Source organism: Microchirus variegatus, assembly GCF_963457635.1.
Source record: "Microchirus variegatus genome assembly, chromosome: 14".
Lineage (NCBI taxonomy): Eukaryota > Metazoa > Chordata > Actinopteri > Pleuronectiformes > Soleidae > Microchirus > Microchirus variegatus.
In genome coordinates this window covers 395,370-418,622 of record NC_139815.1, presented here as the reverse complement: position 1 = coordinate 418,622, position 23,253 = coordinate 395,370, and the positions used below count along the sequence as shown (strand labels likewise).

The 23,253-nt window shown below is 40.6% G+C and overlaps 1 protein-coding gene across 1 annotated transcript; it reads left to right on the top strand.

The window, feature by feature from the left end:
• Window positions 1–310: 310 nt before the first annotated feature.
• On the top strand, window positions 311–14,848 carry LOC310936836 (coiled-coil domain-containing protein 81-like; the record flags this gene model as incomplete). Its single annotated transcript, XM_083900992.1, has 16 exons — window positions 311–386; window positions 464–525; window positions 596–749; window positions 2,094–2,278; window positions 2,368–2,442; window positions 3,811–3,985; window positions 4,248–4,368; window positions 6,286–6,379; window positions 7,258–7,404; window positions 7,710–7,802; window positions 8,613–8,782; window positions 8,890–8,968; window positions 12,645–12,755; window positions 13,416–13,525; window positions 13,647–13,772; window positions 14,722–14,848. The coding sequence occupies 16 exons, from the start codon at window positions 311–313 to the stop codon at window positions 14,846–14,848; spliced, it is 1,905 nt and encodes a 634-aa protein (XP_083757118.1).
• Window positions 14,849–23,253: the final 8,405 nt, after the last annotated feature.

The following is a 23,253-nucleotide window of genomic DNA, read 5'->3' as shown; positions in this document are numbered from 1 at the left end:
AAATAAAAACACGTGTCAGTGTTTTCCTGACTCTTAGAAAACCTCCACTACCACGATGACAAGTACAAGATGAAACCTGAGCTGTTGAAACCTCTTTTGTTGTCATCAACAGTGACAGAGGATTTAGGACACATCACTATGTTGGAAAACAGCGGCTCAACGCGTTCCCTGCAGGGGTTCATCGCTATGGCGACCGTGGAGCTGGTGCTGATCTGTGACCAGTTGCAGGGAGAGGACGGGATTTGCAGAAACAACTTGTGAAGCCCGATCCTTTCAAGACTGAGGAGTTTTGAGCACTTTTTGAACACAGATGAGTGATATTCTGCAGCTGGTGTCAGACGCACACACTCACACTCAGCCAACTCTCTCTCAGCTCTCTGACAATGGTTAGTGTTTGTGTTTTTTAACGACGAGGAATGACGGTGTCCATATAACGCAGTGTAACATTTCATGTGCCTTTCAGATATTGATTCTATTTGGGCTGATGTCTCTGCCTATATTGAACGCCAGTTGACCTCACAGAAGGTAAGTTTACCTAGCTTCCTTCCTTGCTTCCTACTTTCCTACCTACTTGTCTATCTGTCTCTTGTAACAGGGGGTCCATGTGGCAGGACTGGGGACTTTCACCTTCTCTCAGCAGCAGCTGGACTTAGGAAACAGGTTCATGATGATCCAGCGTCCCATCTTCCTCGTGGCGGGGAAACTGGTTCAGTCTCTGGGTTTGAAGCAGACCAGGCCACTGGCATGTGGTAATGTTTATTATTTTGTGTTCTGGAAAATAGCTAAAGTTGTTGCTAAAGGCTCATTAATCCCTCTCAACAGCTTTAACCTGGACTTGAATGAATAGTTTTGACAGTTATGGGAAATGTGGATTTAAAGTTTACCACCAAGAGAAATGTGCTGTGGCTGTTTTGTAGCCAAGTGCAAGTGTTGAAGTTACCAGGCAACTGAGTTGCAACTCCCAAAAATGTAGTGCACGGCTAATAAATAGTTCCACATTATCTTCTCCAAAACTCGTGGTCTTATATATGACCTCCATTTTGAAAACCCTGACCCTTTTAAAAAGTACAAAACAATGTCATGAGCTGTCCAGTGGTTAACACGTGTAACTGCAAATATGGTACATGACTTCATCTAGAGCAGGGGTCACCAACCTTTTTGAGACAAAGAGCTACCTTAAGGGTAAAAAATAATATGGAGGGCTACCATATAATATTTTTTTGTTTGTTTACCATTTCAATGATTAATATTATGCATTCAACTGCATACACATTCATTCCAGTGCTTACTCCTAACGATTACCAGTTTTTATAAACAATATCAAAGATATTTTACTGACAGATCATACGGATACATGCAAGTGAGGTGAAGTGAAGTGAGCCTGCGGGCACCGTATTGGCTGCCCGCGGGCTACCAGGTGCCCGTGGGCACCACGTTGGTGACCCCTGATCTAGAGGTTGTGGTTCTTCTGGGATTCACATAAATGCGAGAAAGAGATCAGCGACTGTAACTAACACCAACATGTGTGTATATGTGTTTATAGGAGGGTTTGTCCATACAGCTCATATACTGTATCTCTTCATTCTCTTCATGACTCCTTTGAACAAATTCAAAGGAGTCATTTGAATAAATGAGATCTATTTCTACTAAAGTGTGTTCCTTTTTGGAAAAACGAAAAGAAAAGAAAAAAAAAACTGACTCGTAGAAGCCGCAAAATATTTCCAATGTGCCTGGACTGTTTGTTTAAGCATAAATGGCAAATAAAAAACTTGAAACTTGGTTACATTACAACACTGGTATGGGGCAATAAGATGGAAACACAATCTTGTAAAGTCAATCACATTAGAACTAACACTGGGGGAAAGAGGAATGGACAGAATTAACCTTTAGCTTCATGCTATGATCCAACCACCAACACATTTTTCTCTATTGCTCATTTATAGCAACAATCAATTCCAATTAGTACATCGATACAAGCGATTAGCTGCAGTTATAAAGAAATATCATCAAGAGTTGTGTTTTATGTTGTTCTCTTTGACACATTAACAAAACAACAATGAGGATGTGTGTGTGTGTGTGTGTGTGTGCTGCAGCAACACATCTACCCGTGGTGCAGCTAAACTTCACCGCTGTGTCCCAGGAGACTCCTTTCAGCAGGGAGGTGGTGGAGGGCTGCATCAGAGAGACACTTGTGTTGCTGGTCAGAGCGTTGGCCTCTGAGAAGAACGTGTCCGTCACCTTCAGGGGAATCGGAGTTCTGTTCTTCACAAACAACAAGGTGACTCAGGCCTGCGCGATGCACACGACCTGTGACAGCTGCACGTGTTCTCTTTAACAGTTTAACCAAGTTTGATGCTCTGTCAAAAGGTCCACATGAAGTTCAACAAAGGATTCATCAATGCCATGGATGGAAGCGGAAGGCTGATTTTAGCCTTTAACAATGTAAGTGCCATCGAAGCTGGGCGTCATCCTGGAAGCTCGGGTACAACACCAATGTCAAACACATGAGCAAAACTGGAGAACATTCAAAGACTATTGCAATTCCCCCTTCAACAACTTAAAGGTTTACTTAGGGCCAATTCCAATTCCTATCTTAACCCTCAAGCTCAACCCTTAATCTTAACTGGCCTCAAAACCAAGTGTTGAGGGTTATTTTGTCACTTAGAAATGGGACACCCCTTAAATGCAGATACGTCTTCAGACTGTAGGGGGCAGAATAACGCCAAAGCTGCGTCCAGTCTGTCAACTCCAAAAAAGAAGAAGAAGAAGAAGACATTTACGTCAGGATTATTTATTCTGATCCGTTTGTCAGTCAAGTTATTAGGTTGTCAGTTAGTTATAAGATGATACTCATACAAATATTCAGCTGACAGTTACCACACACCACGACTTATTGAAAAGTAAACCACACCGGCCGACTATTGACAAAAGATGGTCAAATAAAAATAAATGTTAGGCAACAATGACGTCAGTAATCCATAATATGGACCTAAACTAAGATCATTTTTATATCTCTATTAACAAAGAAAATACTTCATTTGTAGCGTACTCATTTCGCTGCATTTGGCGCCACCTTTGTTATGTCAAAACACGCAATGCATTCTGGGTAGCCCTTGCTCCCAAGGGTGGTGTCGGAAAATCTCAATATTGAGGGCGATACAGCCCTTAAACTTGACCCTCAACTTAATTTTTCTGAGAATCAGGACAGAACTTGCACTAGAGGGAGTTTTTGAGATTGAGGGTTAAGCAAGGAATTGGAATTCACCCTAAATCGCCTCTTCTGAGACTAACTCTGCCTTAATGCCTGATTTAAATGTCAGATGAGATGAGAGCAGGGTGATGCAGATATGGAGGAGGGAGGGAGGGAGTTTGTGGAGCAGTGCAGGAGCAGGAGGCATGTCCACTTGCAGCCGTGTGAAAGACAGTTAAAAAATAACACAAAAACAAACCGAAAAGTAACTGAAAGTGAATTGTGTGTTTATAAAACTAACTATTATGTATTATTTATGTTCATGTGTGTCTTCAGTCTGTTACCTGTCACATTGACTGGTCGGTTCCAAAGTTGATTTGTGAGACCAAGGGCCTGCCCTGAACACGTCTACAAGATATTGTCTGCACACAGGAAGTAGATCAACTGAAATAGGAAGTTCCCTTTAACTTTGAAGAACATTGACTAATCTGATCAAAACTTCACATGCTAGATAAGTGACCCAGCCAGAACACAGAGTCCAGGGCTAACCCTGCCTGTGGCCCGCACACCGCTGCCTGCAGCTTTAATTGTATTTGTTATGTCATGTTTTTCCACTCCAGAGACCTGGCAGCAGTGTGTCTCTACTGTCCGCTGGACAGTCCAGGATTCAGAGACCTCAAACTGCCCAACAAGATGTCAGCCTGCCAACTGTCTGCTGCTCTCAGCTCCAGGACAAAGATGCTGCTGATGGAGACGGAGGCTGTTCTCCAGCTTCAGACCTCAGGAATGCAGGAGGTGAAAGAGACATTTGCACTAAATGTACGGCTGAGCAGGAGCTTCAGTGTAGCTCAGAAATGAACCTGTTAAAGGTCCTTTTGTTTTTGTTTTTTTGAACAAATACATTTTACAATCTTTGAAGGTTTGAAGTCAAAGGGTAATAATTTCAGATACAGTTAAATGCTATCGTACATGTCTGATGATGTTGTGCATATATGTTATTTCCTGTAGTGTTAAGGAACTGTGTGAATCTACTCAGTGTCGTCTTGTGTCTCGACAGACGTTCCTCCACAGAGAGAAGCTCAATCCCATCAGCCATTGCAACTGCAACCTGCTGCAATAAAAGCCACATATTCTTTGGAAGAACTGCCTCCAAAACTCCCCACAGAAGAAAAAGACAAGTATGACACACTACACACACACTACACACACCTAATGCTAAAACCGTATCTTAACCCTGAAAAAGCCCTTTAAAGTTGTGGGGCCCAGACAAATTGTCCGCACAAAGGTAGGTTTGTATGTTTTTTTGGACCTCACAAATATATAAATGCATACATACACACACTCCGGAGAGGGTCAGTTTGCACTCAGTGGTGGTCTCATATTGTTACCGCCCCAAGGCAGAGTCCAGCTCCATCAATGATGCAAAACCACCTGTGGGACAGATTCCTCATATGTCATCACCTCAGCACACACACACACACACACACACACACACACACACACACACACACACACACACACACACACACACACACACACACACACACACACACACACACACACACACACACACACACACACACACACACACACACACACACACACACACACACACACACACACACAGTTTCGTCTTCGGACACTGCGAGCACTCTGAGGACTACTGGTCCTGAGAAAGGTCAGCATTAACGTCAAAATGTCCCTACTTCCTCATATAGACATGGTCTTAACTGACAATGGGACAGAATGTGATCAGAGGAGCAAAGATGTCAGTTGTCATCTTCTACATGGTCCTTTAAGATCCTTTTCACCAGCTGGTGTAAGCTGATATTCTGTGTCACATTAGCCATCTGTTATAATGTACTCTGAAACCGTCGGAGCCCCCTGACCCCTGATATCTGTATATATCAGAGGTGTCAAACTCAAATGACCTGAGGGCCAATGAGCGTGTAGTCTGGTCAAGAGGGGGCCGGACTAGAGAACAAAAGTGTGGGGAAAAAACAACAACTGTTACGTAGCACAAGCTTAAAGGTGCATTATGTAATAAATCTAAATCAACTGGTCATAAAATCCTCCTAATATGTCACAGAGACTCTGGAATAATGTTCATATAACAAACTGAACTCACCAACAACAACAGTACAGACAAAATATTTGCATTAAAAAAAATATTTTGCAGACTGCAAATCATGTTTATATTTTGAAATCATGTTTTGGCATGTGGCGCCACCTACCGCCGTCTACCAATCATTGCAGTCAGTAGAGTTTCAGCTGCCGAGCAACCACGGGTTGCCAGTTACGTCAGAAAACAAAACCTAAAAGACCTCGGTATTTTGAATTTGAATGTAGTAACCGTTTTTGGCCACATTCTTACATATGGCGCCTTTAAAATTAAAACACAATATTGCATCATGACATCACACGTATACTTCACAATAAAAACACAATTATGATGCAAAATGAATCTACTAATATCAAAAACAGAGACATTTGTTTAAAATTACGTCGATAATAAAAACTTTTCGACTTCGACACGTCGAGCTCATTTGTAGGGTGTAACTCAAAAAGGCCTTCCTGATGAGTTGAGGCCATGGTTACGGTTGACTTTTTTGTTTATCTTGGGCTAGAACATCTTCTCGCCAAGTTTCGTGAAATTCTGCGGAACTCAATGTATGCCAAAGTCATAGGGCACTTCCTGTTTTGACGCGAATGGTCGATATTTGGCCCCAAAATGCAGAGGGTTGCCATGGCCGTGACAACTTTTTCACATTTGATGTGTCGTGTACACATTTCTCATTTACGTGGCCGCCAGTTTTCCACCTCTGGAATAATAAACGCTGCAATAACAACTAGAAAAAGGCTGTGCAAAGGCTGCTTAGCTTCCATATCTGGCGCACTGCCCACATCTAATCATATTTCCTTGGGCACATGACCTACATTACCAAAAGAAGATGGATCAAAATCCATACTTTACCTTTGAATTATGCTGCTCACACACAAACACCAGCAAAACCCTGACCGCCATTACAAAACAATCCAAACTGTACAGTGTAATTTACCAATTTAACATCAAAACTGCGTTTCTGTTCTTCCAGACACACGACCTTCATCTCATCACCAGAGGTCACTCCAAAGCAGGAGAAGCCATGGGTGGACGTCACCTGCTCTGACCACAAACGAGCTGGACAGGTGAGGAGCAGTACTGTATGTCGTTAAGCATTAAAGGTCACATAGAGTGGTCCTGTTGCACATGTTAGTTATGGAGGTCTACTTACATATATTAACTTGTTTTTATGCTCAAAAACCTCCTAGTTGCTGTAAACGAGCCGATAGCAATCTCTCTTTTCTGACGCTCTCATCAGTCGCGCTATTTCAGACATAAATCTCACACCCAGACGACAGAGTGTGTTGTGATTGGTCAGCCAGTGTAGAGGCTTCCCAACTGTCTTGTGATTGGCCAGTACCCGGAAGTGACATATTCAGCACACCCGCTCTCAGAAGCACAGCTCCCCCCTCTGGAACGGTGGATGCACTGCTCCTCATTATCAAAACATTGTTTTAACAGTGTTTAAAAATAGCTTCTTCACGACTCCCCGCCTCAGTCCCTTTGACGACCTTTGACCCAGAGTCAGACCCAGAGTCAGAAGACACTGTCGCTCGTGAAACACCTCCACAACGGACGTTATTCTTCTTCTGTGGTTCAATGTACGCAACCGGATGTGCCCGGACTAGTGCCCGGAGCAGGAGGATCTGCTGTTCTGGAGAACCGGTGCTTACGTAACTGGACCGGGTTTTTTCAGAGATCTCACTGAGCCTGAGATTACAATAAAACACAGCGTTCTCAGCAGTGACTGAACTGTTTGTTTAGAACCTTCAGGGCTCCATAAACAAGGTAATGATGCAGATACACACTAAAAAACAGCGATAATTAGAACTTCCGGTCAAGGTCCGCTTTAAAGGATTTTGATAAACACAGCTCCAAATGAAGGACAGTGCCAATGCTTATGTTTTAATCCCAGATAAACAGGAGACCTTTACCAATTCCACTGTCTCCTCGCCCCCTACAGGAGCTGTGCTACCTGTGTATGCAGCGAGCCCAGAGAAATGTTCCAGTGTACCTGAGGGGGCAGCGACAGGCTGAGGAGAAAGCTCAGGATAAACTTTTACTGTTCAGAGAACAACAGAGAGACAAGCAACGTGCGGTGGAAGAACAGGTTTGTGTGACATTAAGTACATGAACACTGAGGTAAAGTAACTGCTGTTAACTCAGAGAGATTTTGAGATATAGGGACTCCATAAAGCAAGGCGCTTGCATAAAGTACATAATTAAAGGTTACAGAAACCAAATTATTTGATGACACAAATCTACACATCATACTTAAGGTTAGTGTATTCAATTTCTAACAATAAATCCTCCCAAATGTTACACACTGAGCCTATAAGTTATTTAAAGTACTGTAGCCTATGTCGTGCTCCTTTTCAATAACCGATGATAATATTTTTGTGTTTTCTTTGGCAGGCGAGGCGGAGTGAACAACGTGAACATGCCAAACAGGTCGCCATGTTCAACCTACAGATGTCAGAGAAGAAAGAGAAGACTTGTCTTTTCCCTGTGAGTGGAGCCTGCAGCGCAACGTAGCTTAATGTATTAACATCTGCCATGAATCACACTTTCATTGCTGATTTCTTCATGTCGATATATAACCAGACCTGAAGAGTTTTTATACAGCGTTGTTAACCTCCTCAAAAATGACTGGAAAGCTGGGGATATATAATAATAACAACGAGGGTTTCTGTGGCCAGAGTCCACCAAACCTTTCAACAACATCTCATCTTTGATGTTTCTCGTACAAATTGGCATGTTTTTTATGTCGGTACGACAAACGTGCTCGGTTTGCTCATTTATGTAAAATGGCTGACTTACTGTTGCATTGAGGCCATGGTTACGGTTGACTTTTTTGATTGTCTTGGTCTACAACATCTTCCCACCAAGTTTCGGGAAATTCGGTGAAACTTTTTTTGCCTAAGTTTTCACCTTAGGGGGCGCTATAGAGCCCTTGAGCAATGCACTGGTTTGGGACCTATGCTGATAACCTTACCTTCATGCCAAGTTTCAGGAGTTTTTATGTACCTTAACCCCCTCAAAACTTAAATCCACGAATATAATTATAATCTGAAGGATAACAATAGGATCCTTTGCACAAATTCTTGCCAGGATCCATTCCGGCCCCTGACATTCCATTATATTTGGGGTGACAGTGAGGTTTGGCTAGAGCATTACCTAAAAAATGATGGACAGTTTTAATGCTAATTAACGCGAATGACGCCAACTGACTTTGATATCAGCAGTCTTATGCAATCATTCCAAATCACACTGTACAATGACAATGTACAATCTCTGCGTCTTCTCTGTGCTGCTTAGACTACATTTATCTTCCCGGCTCGGCCTCTCACTCCTGCCAAGAGGATCCAACAGCAACGTTACATGAAAGATCTCCAGGGTCAGATGGAGAGTCGACAGAAGCATGAAGCTCTGGACCAGCAGAGCCGTCTTCTGCGGGAGCATCTAGACCAGGTCCAGCTGGTCCAGGAGTGAGTCTCCAACAATGACATACGCAGTGGAACAGGCAATTTAAAATAATCATCTGCTGTACACATTGTGCCGTATTGGCTATAAACTGTAAATATGTGTGTTTTAGGATCGCTGTGAAGAAGGCGCAGCAGCTCCAGCAGAAATATGAGAGAACTAAACATTACAAGAGTGCACTGGACACTCAGGCAAGGAAATTGTTTTTCTTTTATGTATAAATATATGCCCCTACATTTGTATACACATTGTATGAACATATATTTAATTTACACTAACAAACCAACTACTCACTAAAACAACCAACCAACAACCAACCAATTCATTATTCAGCCAATCAACTCAATCAAACATCCAACTAACAAGTCACCAGTGATGGGAATAATGGCGTTAGTAACGCTGTTACTTTTTTCAGTAACGAGTAATCTAATGGATTACTCGTTACATTATTATAACACCGTTACCGTTACTGCCAAAAGATGTGTCTCGTTACTGTATTGAAGGCAGTTGTTAACATCAGACCTCTGAGCTGAGCGACAGAGAAATGTCCTTGGTGAGGGTGGGAGCACCAGACAATCGCAAAAGTGATGACGATTGGCTGAGCTTGAATAAAATTCAATGGTTAGCCAATCAGAGGTGAAGTTGGGCAGGCGCCAAGTCTGCTTACTCGCGATGTGCGGAGCAAAGTTGCGCAGTAGAAACAGGAATGGCGAGCCCTGCGGCTTATATAACGATGCGGCTAATCTGTAGATTTCTGCAGGCTAACGCTTCCACGTGGCGCTCGAGCAGGAAGCGCAAGAGCGAGACAGACAGGTGTAAGAGATAATGTGCCGTAGAAGATGCTAATGCGAAGAGCAACTTACATTACGTAAAAGCATACGTACAGTAAATCTATTTATTATTTATTTTTGGTACATCGCTCAACAAGCATAATTTAATTTTGCTTAGTTGTGGCCTGTTGAGGTGCAATAAATAAGTTCAAAAGTTCAAAAGCATAGTAATTATAATATCTACAATAATCCATCACATTGTATTGGATGCTAGTCTCACTTTCCCACAGCAACGTTAAAATAGTTTAGATTTGTGCACTGTGGATTCTGCTTGTATTGTATTGAGTGTCCATTTCATTATGGTATTTAGCAGGGCCGTTTCTAGCTGTATGGGGGCCCTATGCAAGATACTATTTGGGGGGCCCCTATTTTTTCAAACTTTTTCTGATTACCCCACAAACACTTACATGGTTTGCAAATATATGCATAATGAATGCATCCAATAAATGCAACTAAAGACGGGTACTTTTAATTCTCAAAAATATAATAAAATATGAGACTGAACTTGCAGTTTGGGGGCCCCCTGGTGGCTGTGGGGCCCTATGCAGCCGCATAGTCCACATATAGGAAGAAACGGCTCTGGTGTTCAGATTTATCATAAATATTTCAACATGCACACAAGTTCCGTCAAAGAGAGGTGGAGATAGGGTCCAATTATTTGACAAACATGAGTATTTAAAAAATACTTGAAAGTAGTAATAGTTACTTTCCAAAGTAACTAGTTACTTTTAGAATTTGTAACTCAGTAACTAACTTTAGTTACTTTCTGGAGAAGTAACTAGTACTGTAACTAGTTACTTTTTTAAGAGTTTAACTTGCCCAACACTGCAAGTCACTAAAACAACCGACAACCGACCAGTTCAACCAGCCAATCAACCAACTAGTTAGTCAAACATCCAACCAACAACCAACCAATCGATCCACCAGCCAACAAGTCACTAAAACAACCAACCGACTAACTTATCTACCACGCAATGAAATATAGCGTAATGAATAATTCCAGTTTCAAAACCAACTGCATTTGTTGGTCTAACAAACAATATTACAAAAGGTTACAAAAGTTACCAAATGTTTTATTAATGTTGGTTATGATGAATGTGTGGTCATTTTAATGCAATTATTGACTTTGGTGATTCATGGACTTTTCAGTAGGATTTTCTCTCTCTCTCTGTATTTCTCTTTGTGATATAGTGCTGATTCCTGCAGAATCTCGACACTGAAATTAAATCAGCGATTTCCAAATGCGCTGTTCAGGATAAGGAATGTCATAGTTCAAAGGAAGGTGTTAGGGAGGCAAACGCCCATCCTGCCTGTCAAGGACAGGAGTGCAGACAGAAACATGCAAAGCCAACGTTTACTGTCTGTCATGAATCTGTCATGGTGTTAGCAGTCGCGTTACAGCTCATGAGTTGTAAACTTTTTATTAAAACAAATGAATTTAAAGAAGGAAATGTAACCAGCACAAGGACTAGCCTTGATATTGATTTACATCAAAACTCTCCCCTGTAATATTAAGAATATCTGATCATTTTTCTCTCAGTATTTCTCAAAACAAAGTCATTGATATTTTTTCTTTCTTTATTTAAAGACAATCCAGATCTGTCACTTCTGATTAGTCCGTCCAAGACGTGGACTCCTTCATGAAGGCACTGTAGCTGTCTGAAATCTGGCAAACTGTCACAAGTGATTGTGGCCAAAAGTCATTATAGTTGGATTTAAAGGCTTTGATTCAGAAAGGAAAAACAAGAGAAAGACCTCAGAGAGAACACAACTCCTCCAGCGCAGCTCAGTTTCCCACATCACCACCAAAATCTTCCCAGAAAAAAAATGTCATTAAACTCTATCCTTTCCTCTTTTTTTTTGAGTTATGCTGCGCACATACACGGCCAAACACAAAACTGCCTTGGCAGAAGTTATAATCCTGGGGTGTGGACTGAGAATGAAGTGCATTTTCTCATCACTAATCACTAATTGTGAGGGTGTTTGGCTACATCAGCTCTGGCTAAACCCACGGAATATACAGGCCTGGTTTTGGCAAGAGAGACGTATATACTCTATGTATTGATTTTATAGGAAAGCCATGGAAACTATATCCTAACAGTTAACATCATTACTACTGTAAATCAGTAGCATTTTAACTCACTCCTCCTTTGGAGTACTAAAATGATGTTTGTGTCCGATGTTCAGAATTCACTTCATTTCTTATTTTGTCTGGATTATCAACGCAAAACCACCACAAACATTCATCTGTCTTCAGTCTGAACTTGTGTTGACACACAGAGAGTATGTGTCACCAAACCTCATCTTGGCAGAGGACGGCTGTTTCATGCCAAGGTCTCCTCCAGTTGAGAAATATCTTCATTCTTGGTCACTTGGTCCGACCCTTGAAACCGCAACGCTAATTCCGCTAATTCAGAATGCAAACAGTGTCCGCCATCTTTGCTAACATGTATGCTAACCAACTGACTAAGTGTCACTGGACACTCAGACAAGGAACAAATATTTTTCTCAGTATTTTTTGAAATTGTTATTCTTTTTTGTGCAAGTATATGTCCATTCATTTGTATGCACATTGTACATATATGTCATTTTCTAACTGTATCTCAGAGGATAACACTAACCAACCAACCAAGCAACTGACTAACCAGTCCATCAGTCAGGCAACCAAAAAGTCACTATAACAAACAACTGATAACCAAATAATTCATCACTCAGCTAGCCGACCACACTTCACTGATGTTGCATTTAGCTTTGTATTACTAGAATAGGGGTAGCATTTTTGAAAAAGTGTGCTTCCTAAGCACAGTTTCCCCGGAGTTGAGAAATATCTTCATTCTTTTTTTTGTTACGTGGCACTTGGTCCAAGCCTTGAAACCGCAACGCTAATTCCGCTAATTCAGAATGTAAACAGTGTCTACTATCTCAGGGGAAACAGAGGTTGGGAAGCACAATTTTTCATAAAAAATCTACCTAACGCCAAATGCAAATCAGTGAAGTATTCCTTTAAAATCACAGATACGCGTGTTGTGTCTTATAGGTGAAGGAAAGGAAGTACACAGAGCGTCCAGAGAGGCAGACTAACCACTCTGAGTTCCCACGCTGTCAGACTGCAGTCAGCAACACAGAGAGCCGAGAGCTGGCACAGAAGGTAGAACCTCACTTTGATTATTATTGCTGCCATAAATCAAGACCTTTTAAAGAGTCTGTGTGTCACATTTAAGGTGATTAATTGGCAGCAACTGACCATATTATCCATTAATGTGTTTGGTAACTTTAGATTAGGGAACACATGTATACACTAGGCGCTTACTATAAGTAACATCTTATTCTACAAAACCTCATTCTACCTCTATCACGACATGAATTAAGACTTTTCATAAACGAGGTGTTAATATGTGCTTAATATTCACTAATAAAGTGCTAGTATACTACTTATATGCATGTTAGTAAGCACCTAGTTAATGGTGAATATGTGTTCCCTAATCTAAAGTGTTACCCTGCTTTTAAATAAAAAATAGTTTAATTTTTGTAGCCTTAGAATAAGACTTTCATATACTGTATATTTACGTATGGCGATGGCCTTGATTGGTGGAGGCTGCATGTAGCTCCACCCACATAAAGCTAACACACAATATAGCTCGGATTAATGTGAACTAAAAAAGTACAACATTCTATATATTCTGAAATCTTGTGAAGGTTCAGTGATGATAATCAAGAGTATCTCAACGTTATACTGTAAGTTCTCCTTTGTCTTTGACTAACTTGTCTTCTACAGTGAGCTCTTACAATGTCATTTATTATCTCGCAGCTCTTCCATGCAAATTTCAGTGCTGCCACACGGAGGAAAGGGGAAGAACTGCACAGCCGCCAGGCACAGCTGGAGAAAGAAAGACAAATGCTGAAATACAACAAAACCGAGTGAGTTAAGGCAGACGAGGAAACACACAATCACACACACAGGGATATGGAGGGAAAAAGCCAGCAGCCCAAGTACAAATCATTTTGAGAGAAGTGTCATTTAAATATGTATTTTCTACAGACTAATACTGGAGCGTATGAATCACTCTGAGAGGAGACGAGACGTCAATAAGACATTAGAGGACGAGTGGAGACGCAGCGTCAAGATAAAACATCAACGTGAGGAAGAGGAGAGAAGCTTCCTGAGGTGTGTGTGTCGTTTATATCTTCACATTTGGCTGAATATCGTTTTTTTGGGGGGGTTTTTTCGGTCGTCATCGAGATGGCTGAGTTAGCCTAGCGGATGCTAATCAAACACTCACAGCAACAAGTGTTCTGGGGTTCCATAATATTTGTCCCAGGATTTAACATAGCCTAGCATAAAGCCCGGGTTCTACAGTTGCTACTTTACCATATATAAATAAAACAGATGCCACATGTAAACACACAAACACTGACAGTGCTACTGTTGCTAATATGATTTTGCAAATCACCTTCGTATGCCGAGCCAGAGCAAAATTAAAATGAGCTTTTGGGTGAATTCCAATTCCTTGCTTAATCCTCAATCTCAAAAACTCCCTCTAGTGCAAGTTCTGTCCTGATTCTCAGAAAAATTAAGTTGAGGGTCAAGTTTAAGGGCTGTATCGCCCTCAATATTGAGATTTTCCAAGACCACCCTTGGGAGCAAGGGCTACCCAGAATGCATTGCGTGTTTTCACATGAGAAAGATGGCGTCGAAAGCAGCGAAGCGAGTGCGATACAAATGAAGTATTTTCTTTGTTAATAGAGATATAAAAATGATTACTAGTCACTCCCTTCCCGCTCGGTGCACGTTGGCTGGCGTCGTTTGCCAAAGATTCACGAGTGAGTGAGTGACGGCGTCGGCGAACGACTTCACGAGTGATTCACAGAACGCGGCAGTTCCACTCCCGGCCACCACGATCGCTCCCGAGCTCAACTGAACGAAAGAAAGGAACGAATCAGTTCATGAAGTGATCCCAGTCAGTTCGTTCACTCAAATGATTCGTACTTTAGAACGAATCACTCATGACCGACACAACACTAATTGCACACAATTGCTGTTAAACCTGAGACAGTTCACCTTTATCATTATTCTCTGACAACAGTACATTATATATCTGTCTCCCTGTGCTCAGGTCTGCTGGTCATCTCCTGGTAGATCAGCTTGTGCAGTACAAGCGCTGCCGCCAGTGTAAGAGGACGACCTCTAACTCTGGAGAGACCAACCTCTGGAAGGACTCTGGCTCACAGTTTATGGTTTGATGTGATTAGCGTTTGCCTGCTGCAGGAATTCACATCTTCCTCAATCTGTTGAGATGATTACAAATGTCACTGTGCAACAACGTGGATCTAATAATCCTGAGAAGTGTGATGCATGTGTGTATTCTGACTCTCGTCTCAGTTGAACAAATTCAGTACCTTCTGTCAGACCTGACTGAGGGAGCCTTTGTGCGTATACAGCAGCAGCACAGTCATGGGCAGGGCAGCTGCTGACCGACTGGGGTTTTTTATGATCAGTAGAATTCAATTCTGAAACTTTGTCTCATTTGAGCAGCACAATGTTACCGTTGCGTCTGTCTTTCTTGACATAAAACAAATCCACACACCAGGCGACACCAGATCTAAACACTACGCTATCGTGAGAAACACAGAGATAGTGGAGTGGAGAGCTAACAGGCCGACTCAGCACTGGTGAACGACGATGACACCGGCGATGGCACAAGTTAGCACAGAATATGAAATGAAGTACAGGTCACAGCAGAACACAGATCCTTCCTTTGTGATAATATGTTTGGTCCAAAGAGTGCGACAGCTGCTCACTTTAGTGCAGTACATGCACTTTTCTGAGTTTTCATGTGCGATTTAATCGTGTTCCTTTCTAAAGTGAGGTATTTTTATCGTAAAAAATAATAATAAAAAAATAAACGTGGGTCATTCAGTTTGGTTCCACGGACTGCAGAGTGTTATTGCGAGACTGGTGTTGATGTGTCTTGATTTGCATTTTTTCAAATCTCAAGTGTGCTCACACTGATACATTTGGCAACGTCATGCTGTGAACTAAGTAACCGTATCTTCTTCTTTCATCTGCTCTGGATTACGGGGTCACCACGGCTCATTTTTCATCTCCATTTTTCTCCCACTTTGTTCTACACATTGTTGATTGAGCATCATGACACTGATATCCTTAGTAGCTGGGTTACTATTAAGTCCCATATGGTATGTGTTTTTTTTTCAATATCAGCATTTCTAGCAGCACCACAGTTGCAATGAGGCTTTTTCAGAAATTAGTTGAAAGAGGTTTCATTTCTCAGCTCTAAACCAAACCCTGCCTGCACATGAAAGCTCCTTAAAATCCAATAAAGAGCCTGGACTTGATCCTCCCACCACAGTCAGTCGTGTTTAAGCTGTAATATCAGGTGGAATAGTCCTTTTGCTTCTTTGTGACAAAGTAACCAAACTAAAGCAGAACAACTGGGCAAAATTTGTGTCTTTTTGTCCTCAACAAAAATAGTCTTTGGTGACTGTGGCTAATCAAAGAATCCAAATATGATGCACTTAAAGGTGCCGTGTGTGACATTTAGGAGGGATTATTGTAAGAAATCGTCAAAGAGGGAACAGAGTGCGTTTCCGTATCTGTTGTCTTTCTTTCAAATACAGAACAAATAATGCTTATTAAAACAGACCAGATTGACAGTTTCCAGCCACAATCACATCGTAGAACACGCCCAAATACAAACCAATAAAAAACCAGCCCAAACCGCAAAGTTGCCAGACAGCCGTGTTAACCTGTAAAATCATCATCAACACATGCAATAGAAAACAAACACATCCAGAGCTTTATATCTGCATCAAATGACCACACATAAATGATAGATAAATAGGTTGTTGCAAATTTCAACCAACAAGAGCGTAGTAAGTAAATCAACCATAGGCTACACAAATTGCAAAATGAACATATGACATCCTAGCACCTGTCTCAGATTAGTAATAATGTCAGCTGCATGTATAAAGGTGCACTTTTAGGCCGTATAGGGCTGATAAATTTCATTATTCAGATCACAAATACTACAAAAACTCGCAGCTCAAATTTTATCCACCCGCCCAATGTATTTTTTTTCCTGCCTGACGTAAACAAAAAGTAGCTAAATTTGGCGAGAAACTGCCCAATCTGGCAACACTGACACACAAATATATACTTCTTGAAAGACATATATAAAGAACTACTGGGTGCAGGTGGAGCCCCAGAGCAAAAAGTGTGTGAAACACGGGGGCTGGAAAACGGGGTTTTGTTCTAAATTAAGGACCTTTGTTAAAAACAGTGTATGACATGTTTACAACCTGAGGAAGTGATTTGAATGAAAACAAAGTGAGGACCGACCAGAATGTCCTCACTTTGTAAAAATGACCTCACTTTGTTGGTTAAAAACCCTCACTGGTCCTCAGTATGCTTCAAGTAAAAGAACACACACACACACACACACACACACACACACACACACACACACACACACACACACACACACACACACACACACACACACACACACACACACACACACACACACACACACACACACACACACACACACACACACACACACACACACACACACACACACACACAGGATGAATGATAAAGATTAGATAATCTAATTCTACGGAATTACAATCAAATTGCTGTCCCTTGTACGACCCTGACACACAGAGAAATGCGTTACCGACAGGGAGATGAAAAGCAACATGGGCCTCAACGTGGGCCCCGAGTTTATGAGGACTGTGAGAAACTGAGAGGAAAAAAACAGGAACACAAATCATGTTCACATCGTCGCGGGTTTCTCCACCAATCCTCTAAGCTGAGAAGTGACTGGAGCAAACAGAGGAAAAGTATAAGCACAAATAAAACATGATAAGGATGAAAGAAAGAATGCAGCTTTAATATCTAGGAGTACGAGTTCATCCGATGGGGAGTTTCTATATGTGATAAATGCTGTGTTATGCAACAATCTGGCAGATTTCCCATTTCCCCTGTGGAGCCTGAACTCCCTTGATGAACTCATGGAGGCATTTGAGCGTCTTTGTGCTGAAACAGATGCACAATAAAGTTCCCCACACATTCTGCTTGATTAATTTACGATAACTGACATCACGATCGTGAGCAGGGACACAAAGACGTGTGTGTTGTCGAGTAAAATGCTCGGTCGTACAGAAACACGTCGCCCTCGTACAGAAATGTGATCTAAAAGAGGACCCCGCCCTGTAGAGACGGCTCAAACTGATCCTTCACACAGTTTACCGTCATTCTGCAGTGGGAATTTACATATTTTACATTTTATTAAAGTGTAAAAATTAGCTGAAATATGAGAAAAACACATACAAGTGTGAAAAAAATGTGTGTGTGTGTGAGAGAACCACCCACTCCTGCAGAGTCATGTGGTTTGTTTTATTATCCGTGCAGAGTCATTTGCTGACTTCCACTGTGAGAGAGTGACCTTTAACCCTTAGAACAAAGAGCATTTTCTGCTGCTTTTTTCCATTACTATGTTAAAACGTACAGTAAATACAGAGGCTATAAGAATGTGCAGTATAGAAGTGTCTTATATCCTTTTTAAAAATGATTTTTATAAACTATGTAAACACACTTGAGCAGAGAGAACTCAAAATCAGATTGAATTTAGGAAATTTGTGAAACTCGTCACAGTTCAAAGTTCAATTGATTCGTTTTTTTTATTAACAAAAACATAAGAAAACGGTCCAAGTGTAACTTCGGCACAATTATTGCTACTTTACATCACTGCTAATAATCCTGAATATGTGACCTATAAACACACACCTCCAGGATGCCCATATAAGGCAGGGCTCTCAAAGTCAAATGACCTGGGGGCCAATGCACATCTACTGTGGTCAAGAGGGGGCCGGCCTTCAGAACAAAAAGTGGGGAAAAAAACCAACTGTTGACAATATTGCATCATGATATCACACATATACTTAATAATATTATTTATGATGCAAAATTAATGTATTAACATCAAAAACAGATATTTATTTTAAATGACATAAATAATAGTGTGGACAATTGTAATTAAAATTCTTACCAGGAGCCGTTTCGATTATTCATAATCTGTAATCTTGTAATCCAGATATAATTTTTCAAGTGATTTACAAGTATGAATGCATGTGACAGTGGATAATCCCTGGATTAAAGACAAGGAGCTGAACTCCACTCTACTCCAGCTTAATCCCATTTCTCCAATATCTTATTTTCTTTATGGGTGGTTTTGTTAACCGTACATTAGTCAGAAGTTTACACATGTCACGTTGTGTAATGTGTAACTCATTGTTGTGTTTTGGACTGTATTGTGGAGTTTGTGCCAGGGTGGAGAGGCAGCAGCAGGGCAGGGTAAGGCAGGGCCTCTTGGGGCATAAATGCCCCCCTTTGAGAAAGCAGACCACAGGAGGTCAGTGACGACATGTAAGTGGGTTTTATTCTGTTTTGTCATGCACACGATGACTGATGGGGTTATGTGAGGCTGAATGACTTGTGAAATGTAGTAAAGAGCCTGAATATCTGTGTTCAGCTCTCCTCTCTGTGTGTCATCTCAGAATGACTTGAAATTGTGCACAGTAATAGTCAGCATCACCCTGAACAAGGATCAGTTGAAAATATTCGCAAAACCTTTAAGGAATAATTTTCATGAATTTTTGAAAATCAGGAAATGATCCATTTGCCCTGATGCAGTTTGACAGTGAGCTGACTTTAGTCTTAAATTCAAAAAGTATCTCGGAATTATTTGAACAAGGATCAGTTGAAAATATTTGCAAACCTCTTAAATGAATGTTAACCCTTCAACACTTATTTATTTTAAACAGAAGTGCTTTTGGCCATTTTTTTCCCCAGAATAATATTATTTCCTTTATCGAGCAGTTATTTACAATTTCCTGCATGTTAAAATACTGTGAAATGAAGAAAAACAAAAAGGTTTATTTAGAAAAACACTGCAGTTGTACACAAACAACAGATTTTGCATGTTAAATTTGAAATTAGAACAGTAAAAAACATACTTATGTGAGTCTCTCAATGTGCAAAAACTGTTTAAAAAATTTGCCGCTGATTCGCCGGCTTCCTGAAACAGCCCGAGTGAAATTACCACAATAAACACATGGTGTTTTTTGGCAACTTCTCAGCTTTCGGAAATTTTATGATCGCACAAACTGCAGCGGAACTAGAGTAACTGCATTGTACGCTTGTGCAAAAGCGTCGTTAATCAGCACATTAGGATGATACTCCTGTATTATAGGTGTGACATATAATGGTGAGACTGTAGTTGTAACAAAGGAATGACTTATATATATTATTATTATTCACATACAAGGTTTGTTAGCGTAGTAAGCTAGCTTCCACTTCAAAACATGAAATGCACTCTCGTTCAGGGATCGGGACACTGAGGGACACACTGACATATATGAAGCAGATGATTATTAAAGCCATTATATTGACATTTTATAAGTTAAAAAAAAAACAAAAAAAACTTTTTTTAGCTGTGACGTGTGACCTCACAGACATTTCCTGTCCTGTGACCATTTCAAAATGATAGTCTTGGCCTGTATCTGCAGTAACTTTGTATAGGAAGCAGTGTCTCACTATGTCAGACTGTCAGGATTATAAATATTTGGCCGTTTCTCATCTGAGGTCAGATTCTGTCAGAAAAACTGCTGATATGACAACGATGATCCGTCAGTCGAGCTGAACAAGAGTCAAACATGAGGTCACGGCTGCTGTAGATACACCATCACACAAAGACCTTTACCTGATGTTCATATAAAATGCTCTTCGCTAAGGCTGTGTAGTTTATTCAGTTCTTTCAAAAAGGCCCTGGGTCAAATTTACAACAAGGGGGGCGGAGCTACCGCGGCCGTAGCAGACGAAGCGGAGAGAGAGGAGGCGGGACTTCTGCTACAAGTAAAGAGACGCTTGATTTGTTCTCTCGCGTTTGTCCTTACAGGCTCCTGTAGAAACATGGCGTCTCTCTGCTAACAGTGACTATGCAACCGCGGCCTGTGACCATGTTATTTTACATCACTTTTCGAAACACTACGAAAATAAAACAAAAAGTATTATACAGCGACTAGACAATGCAGGAGCACATAATATGTATAAAAAAGTGGATTTTGGGTTATATAAACCCATAAATACTACACAGTGTCCCTTTAAAATGAAGATGAAGAAGCTGTTGCTTCTACATGATGTGAATGTGCAGAATTCCATTTAAGTTTGTGTCGATGTGATGATTTTAAAAACTGATCGAACACTCGATGACAACATCTGAGACCCCCCCCCCCCCCAGTTTCCTCTGGTGAAATCAGTGCAATCCAGAGCCTGAGCAGTGACCACGCCCTGTTCCCACAGCAGCCTCCTCAACAGTGAGCCTTAAACATGAACATATGAGAACACACGCAATGTTTTCTCTCTCTCTCTCTCTCTCTCTCTGTGTCTCTGTCTCTGTCTGTCTCAGGATCAGTGCACTCACTCACACACACAGTGGGAAATTCATGTTACACAATCTGCATTGTGACAAAAACTGTGTCAGTGTGTGAACACTTTCACTGAAGCTGTTCTAGTTTTCATAAAGTGCTGGACATCCTGCACCAATAACACTGACATATTGTGATTTAATCAAAACCTATAGACGCTCATTCCCCCCTGTCCTCATCAGATGAATGTTCTTCTACTTCTTCCACGTCCACCTTAATACGACACACATGTCTGTGGCTTTAAGTATAACGACGACGCAGCTGCAGGAATCCATGGATCTTGGCAGCAAACACGTGGATTTGTCAGCGTGGCCGAGTGGTTTTGATGTGGTTTTGCTGGATATTGCAGTTAAATTGTTCATCACACTTGAATATGTCATTGTTTTCTCCACAGCACATCACTCGCTCGGGCTTCACACTTAAACCTAATCATTTCCAAACCGCACAGAAGAGAAATGAGCTTATTTCCTCAAACAGCTGCCAAAACTAAAGGCATCATGGAGCAGGTGGATTTTCTATTTCAATAATGGTCTGATGTTTGTCTGCGTGTTCTCTCTGTGTTCTCTCTGTGTTCTCTCTGTGTTCTCTCTGTGTTTTCTCTGTGTTTTCTGTGTTCTCTCTGTGTTCTCTCTGTGTTCTCTCTGTGTTTTCTGTGTTCTCTCTGTGTTCTCTCTCTCTTATGCTCAAATATGCAGCCGGTGAACAGAAAAGGGGAAAAAGATTGAGAGGAAGAGAGAAAATATGATCACACTTTTATGTTGGTAATAATCAAAATAATAATAATAATAATAACTCTTTCAGTTTCAATAGGTTTCTTGCACAGTCGTGCTCCAACCCTAATAATCAAAATACTGTATAACTTAATACAATGTCCAAACAGAAAGACACTGGAATTATTTGATAAAGATAAAACAGCATTATGACAGATTTAAAAAATATATAAAAAATAAACACACACACACAAATATGTATACACATATATACACATATACGTACATATATACATAAACGTGTGTGTGTAAGTGTGTGTGTGTGTGTGTGTTCAAGTTAAATTTGAACTGTGCGGATTTTCAAATTTCACAAGGTGTTTATTCTGTAATTCAATACCATTTTAACCATATTTATTTTCAGTGCATCTCTGGAGGAAGATAAACTATAATTAATAATAGATAAATTAAATAAGAAAAAGCGAAATCAAAGTAAATTGGACATTCAAATGAGAGCTATAAATAATAACAATAATAATATTAATAAGGTAAAACAAAGATTTGACTGTATATAAGACTTTTTTTTTTAATGTACACCGACATTAACTGTGAAGATTTGCATGGATTAACATATTATAACTTCACTGGTTATATACTTGTTTACACTTGAACAATACGGTGGTTTATGAGTCGAGGTTCGCTTTAAAAGTATCTAATGTACACATGAGAAAATTATAATCACAGAATAACGAAGGAGAATCATGTTTCTGGCTCTTAACGGGACTCGCTATGAAATGAAAACATGCAAGTGAAAAAGTACTGGTCGTATAGTGCATTAAAAAGTGATGGTTAAAGACACAGTATGTAATTTCTGAAAACAACGACCCAGTTTGACGTCGGTAAAAGCAGCGTGGGATCGTGGACATGGTTTGGTTTCCCTGTGTGTTTACGCTTCACAGGGCAAACCGCAATAAGCAGTTGTGATCTATGTGTTACAATAAAAGTGAAAAACAAAAACACATTGTCTAACACAACAGTAAGTACTGAACGTTTCCTTTTCCTCACTCGGGTGTTTCATAGGGGTTTGCCGCTGAGGTTATGGCCTCCATGTGTGAAATGAAAACAGTCTGTACCTCGAATAGAAACACAGATTTCTAGGAATTTAAAAAGGTGTCAACAAAACATTACTGACATGGTTTGTACATATTTTAAATGAAGACATGTTACATATCTTTACCATCTTTAAAGGGCGGTTTCAACTTAAAACTTACTCACTGAAATGACAACGCTGCTGTTTGTTTAATTCACTTTCTGTTATAGCGTTAGATCACATTTGACCCGTTTTATTCATTCTTATTTTATGTCTATTTTTTTGAGACACATAGGACGTTTGTACAAGCAGACTATTACGACCACCCGTTATGTTTTAAA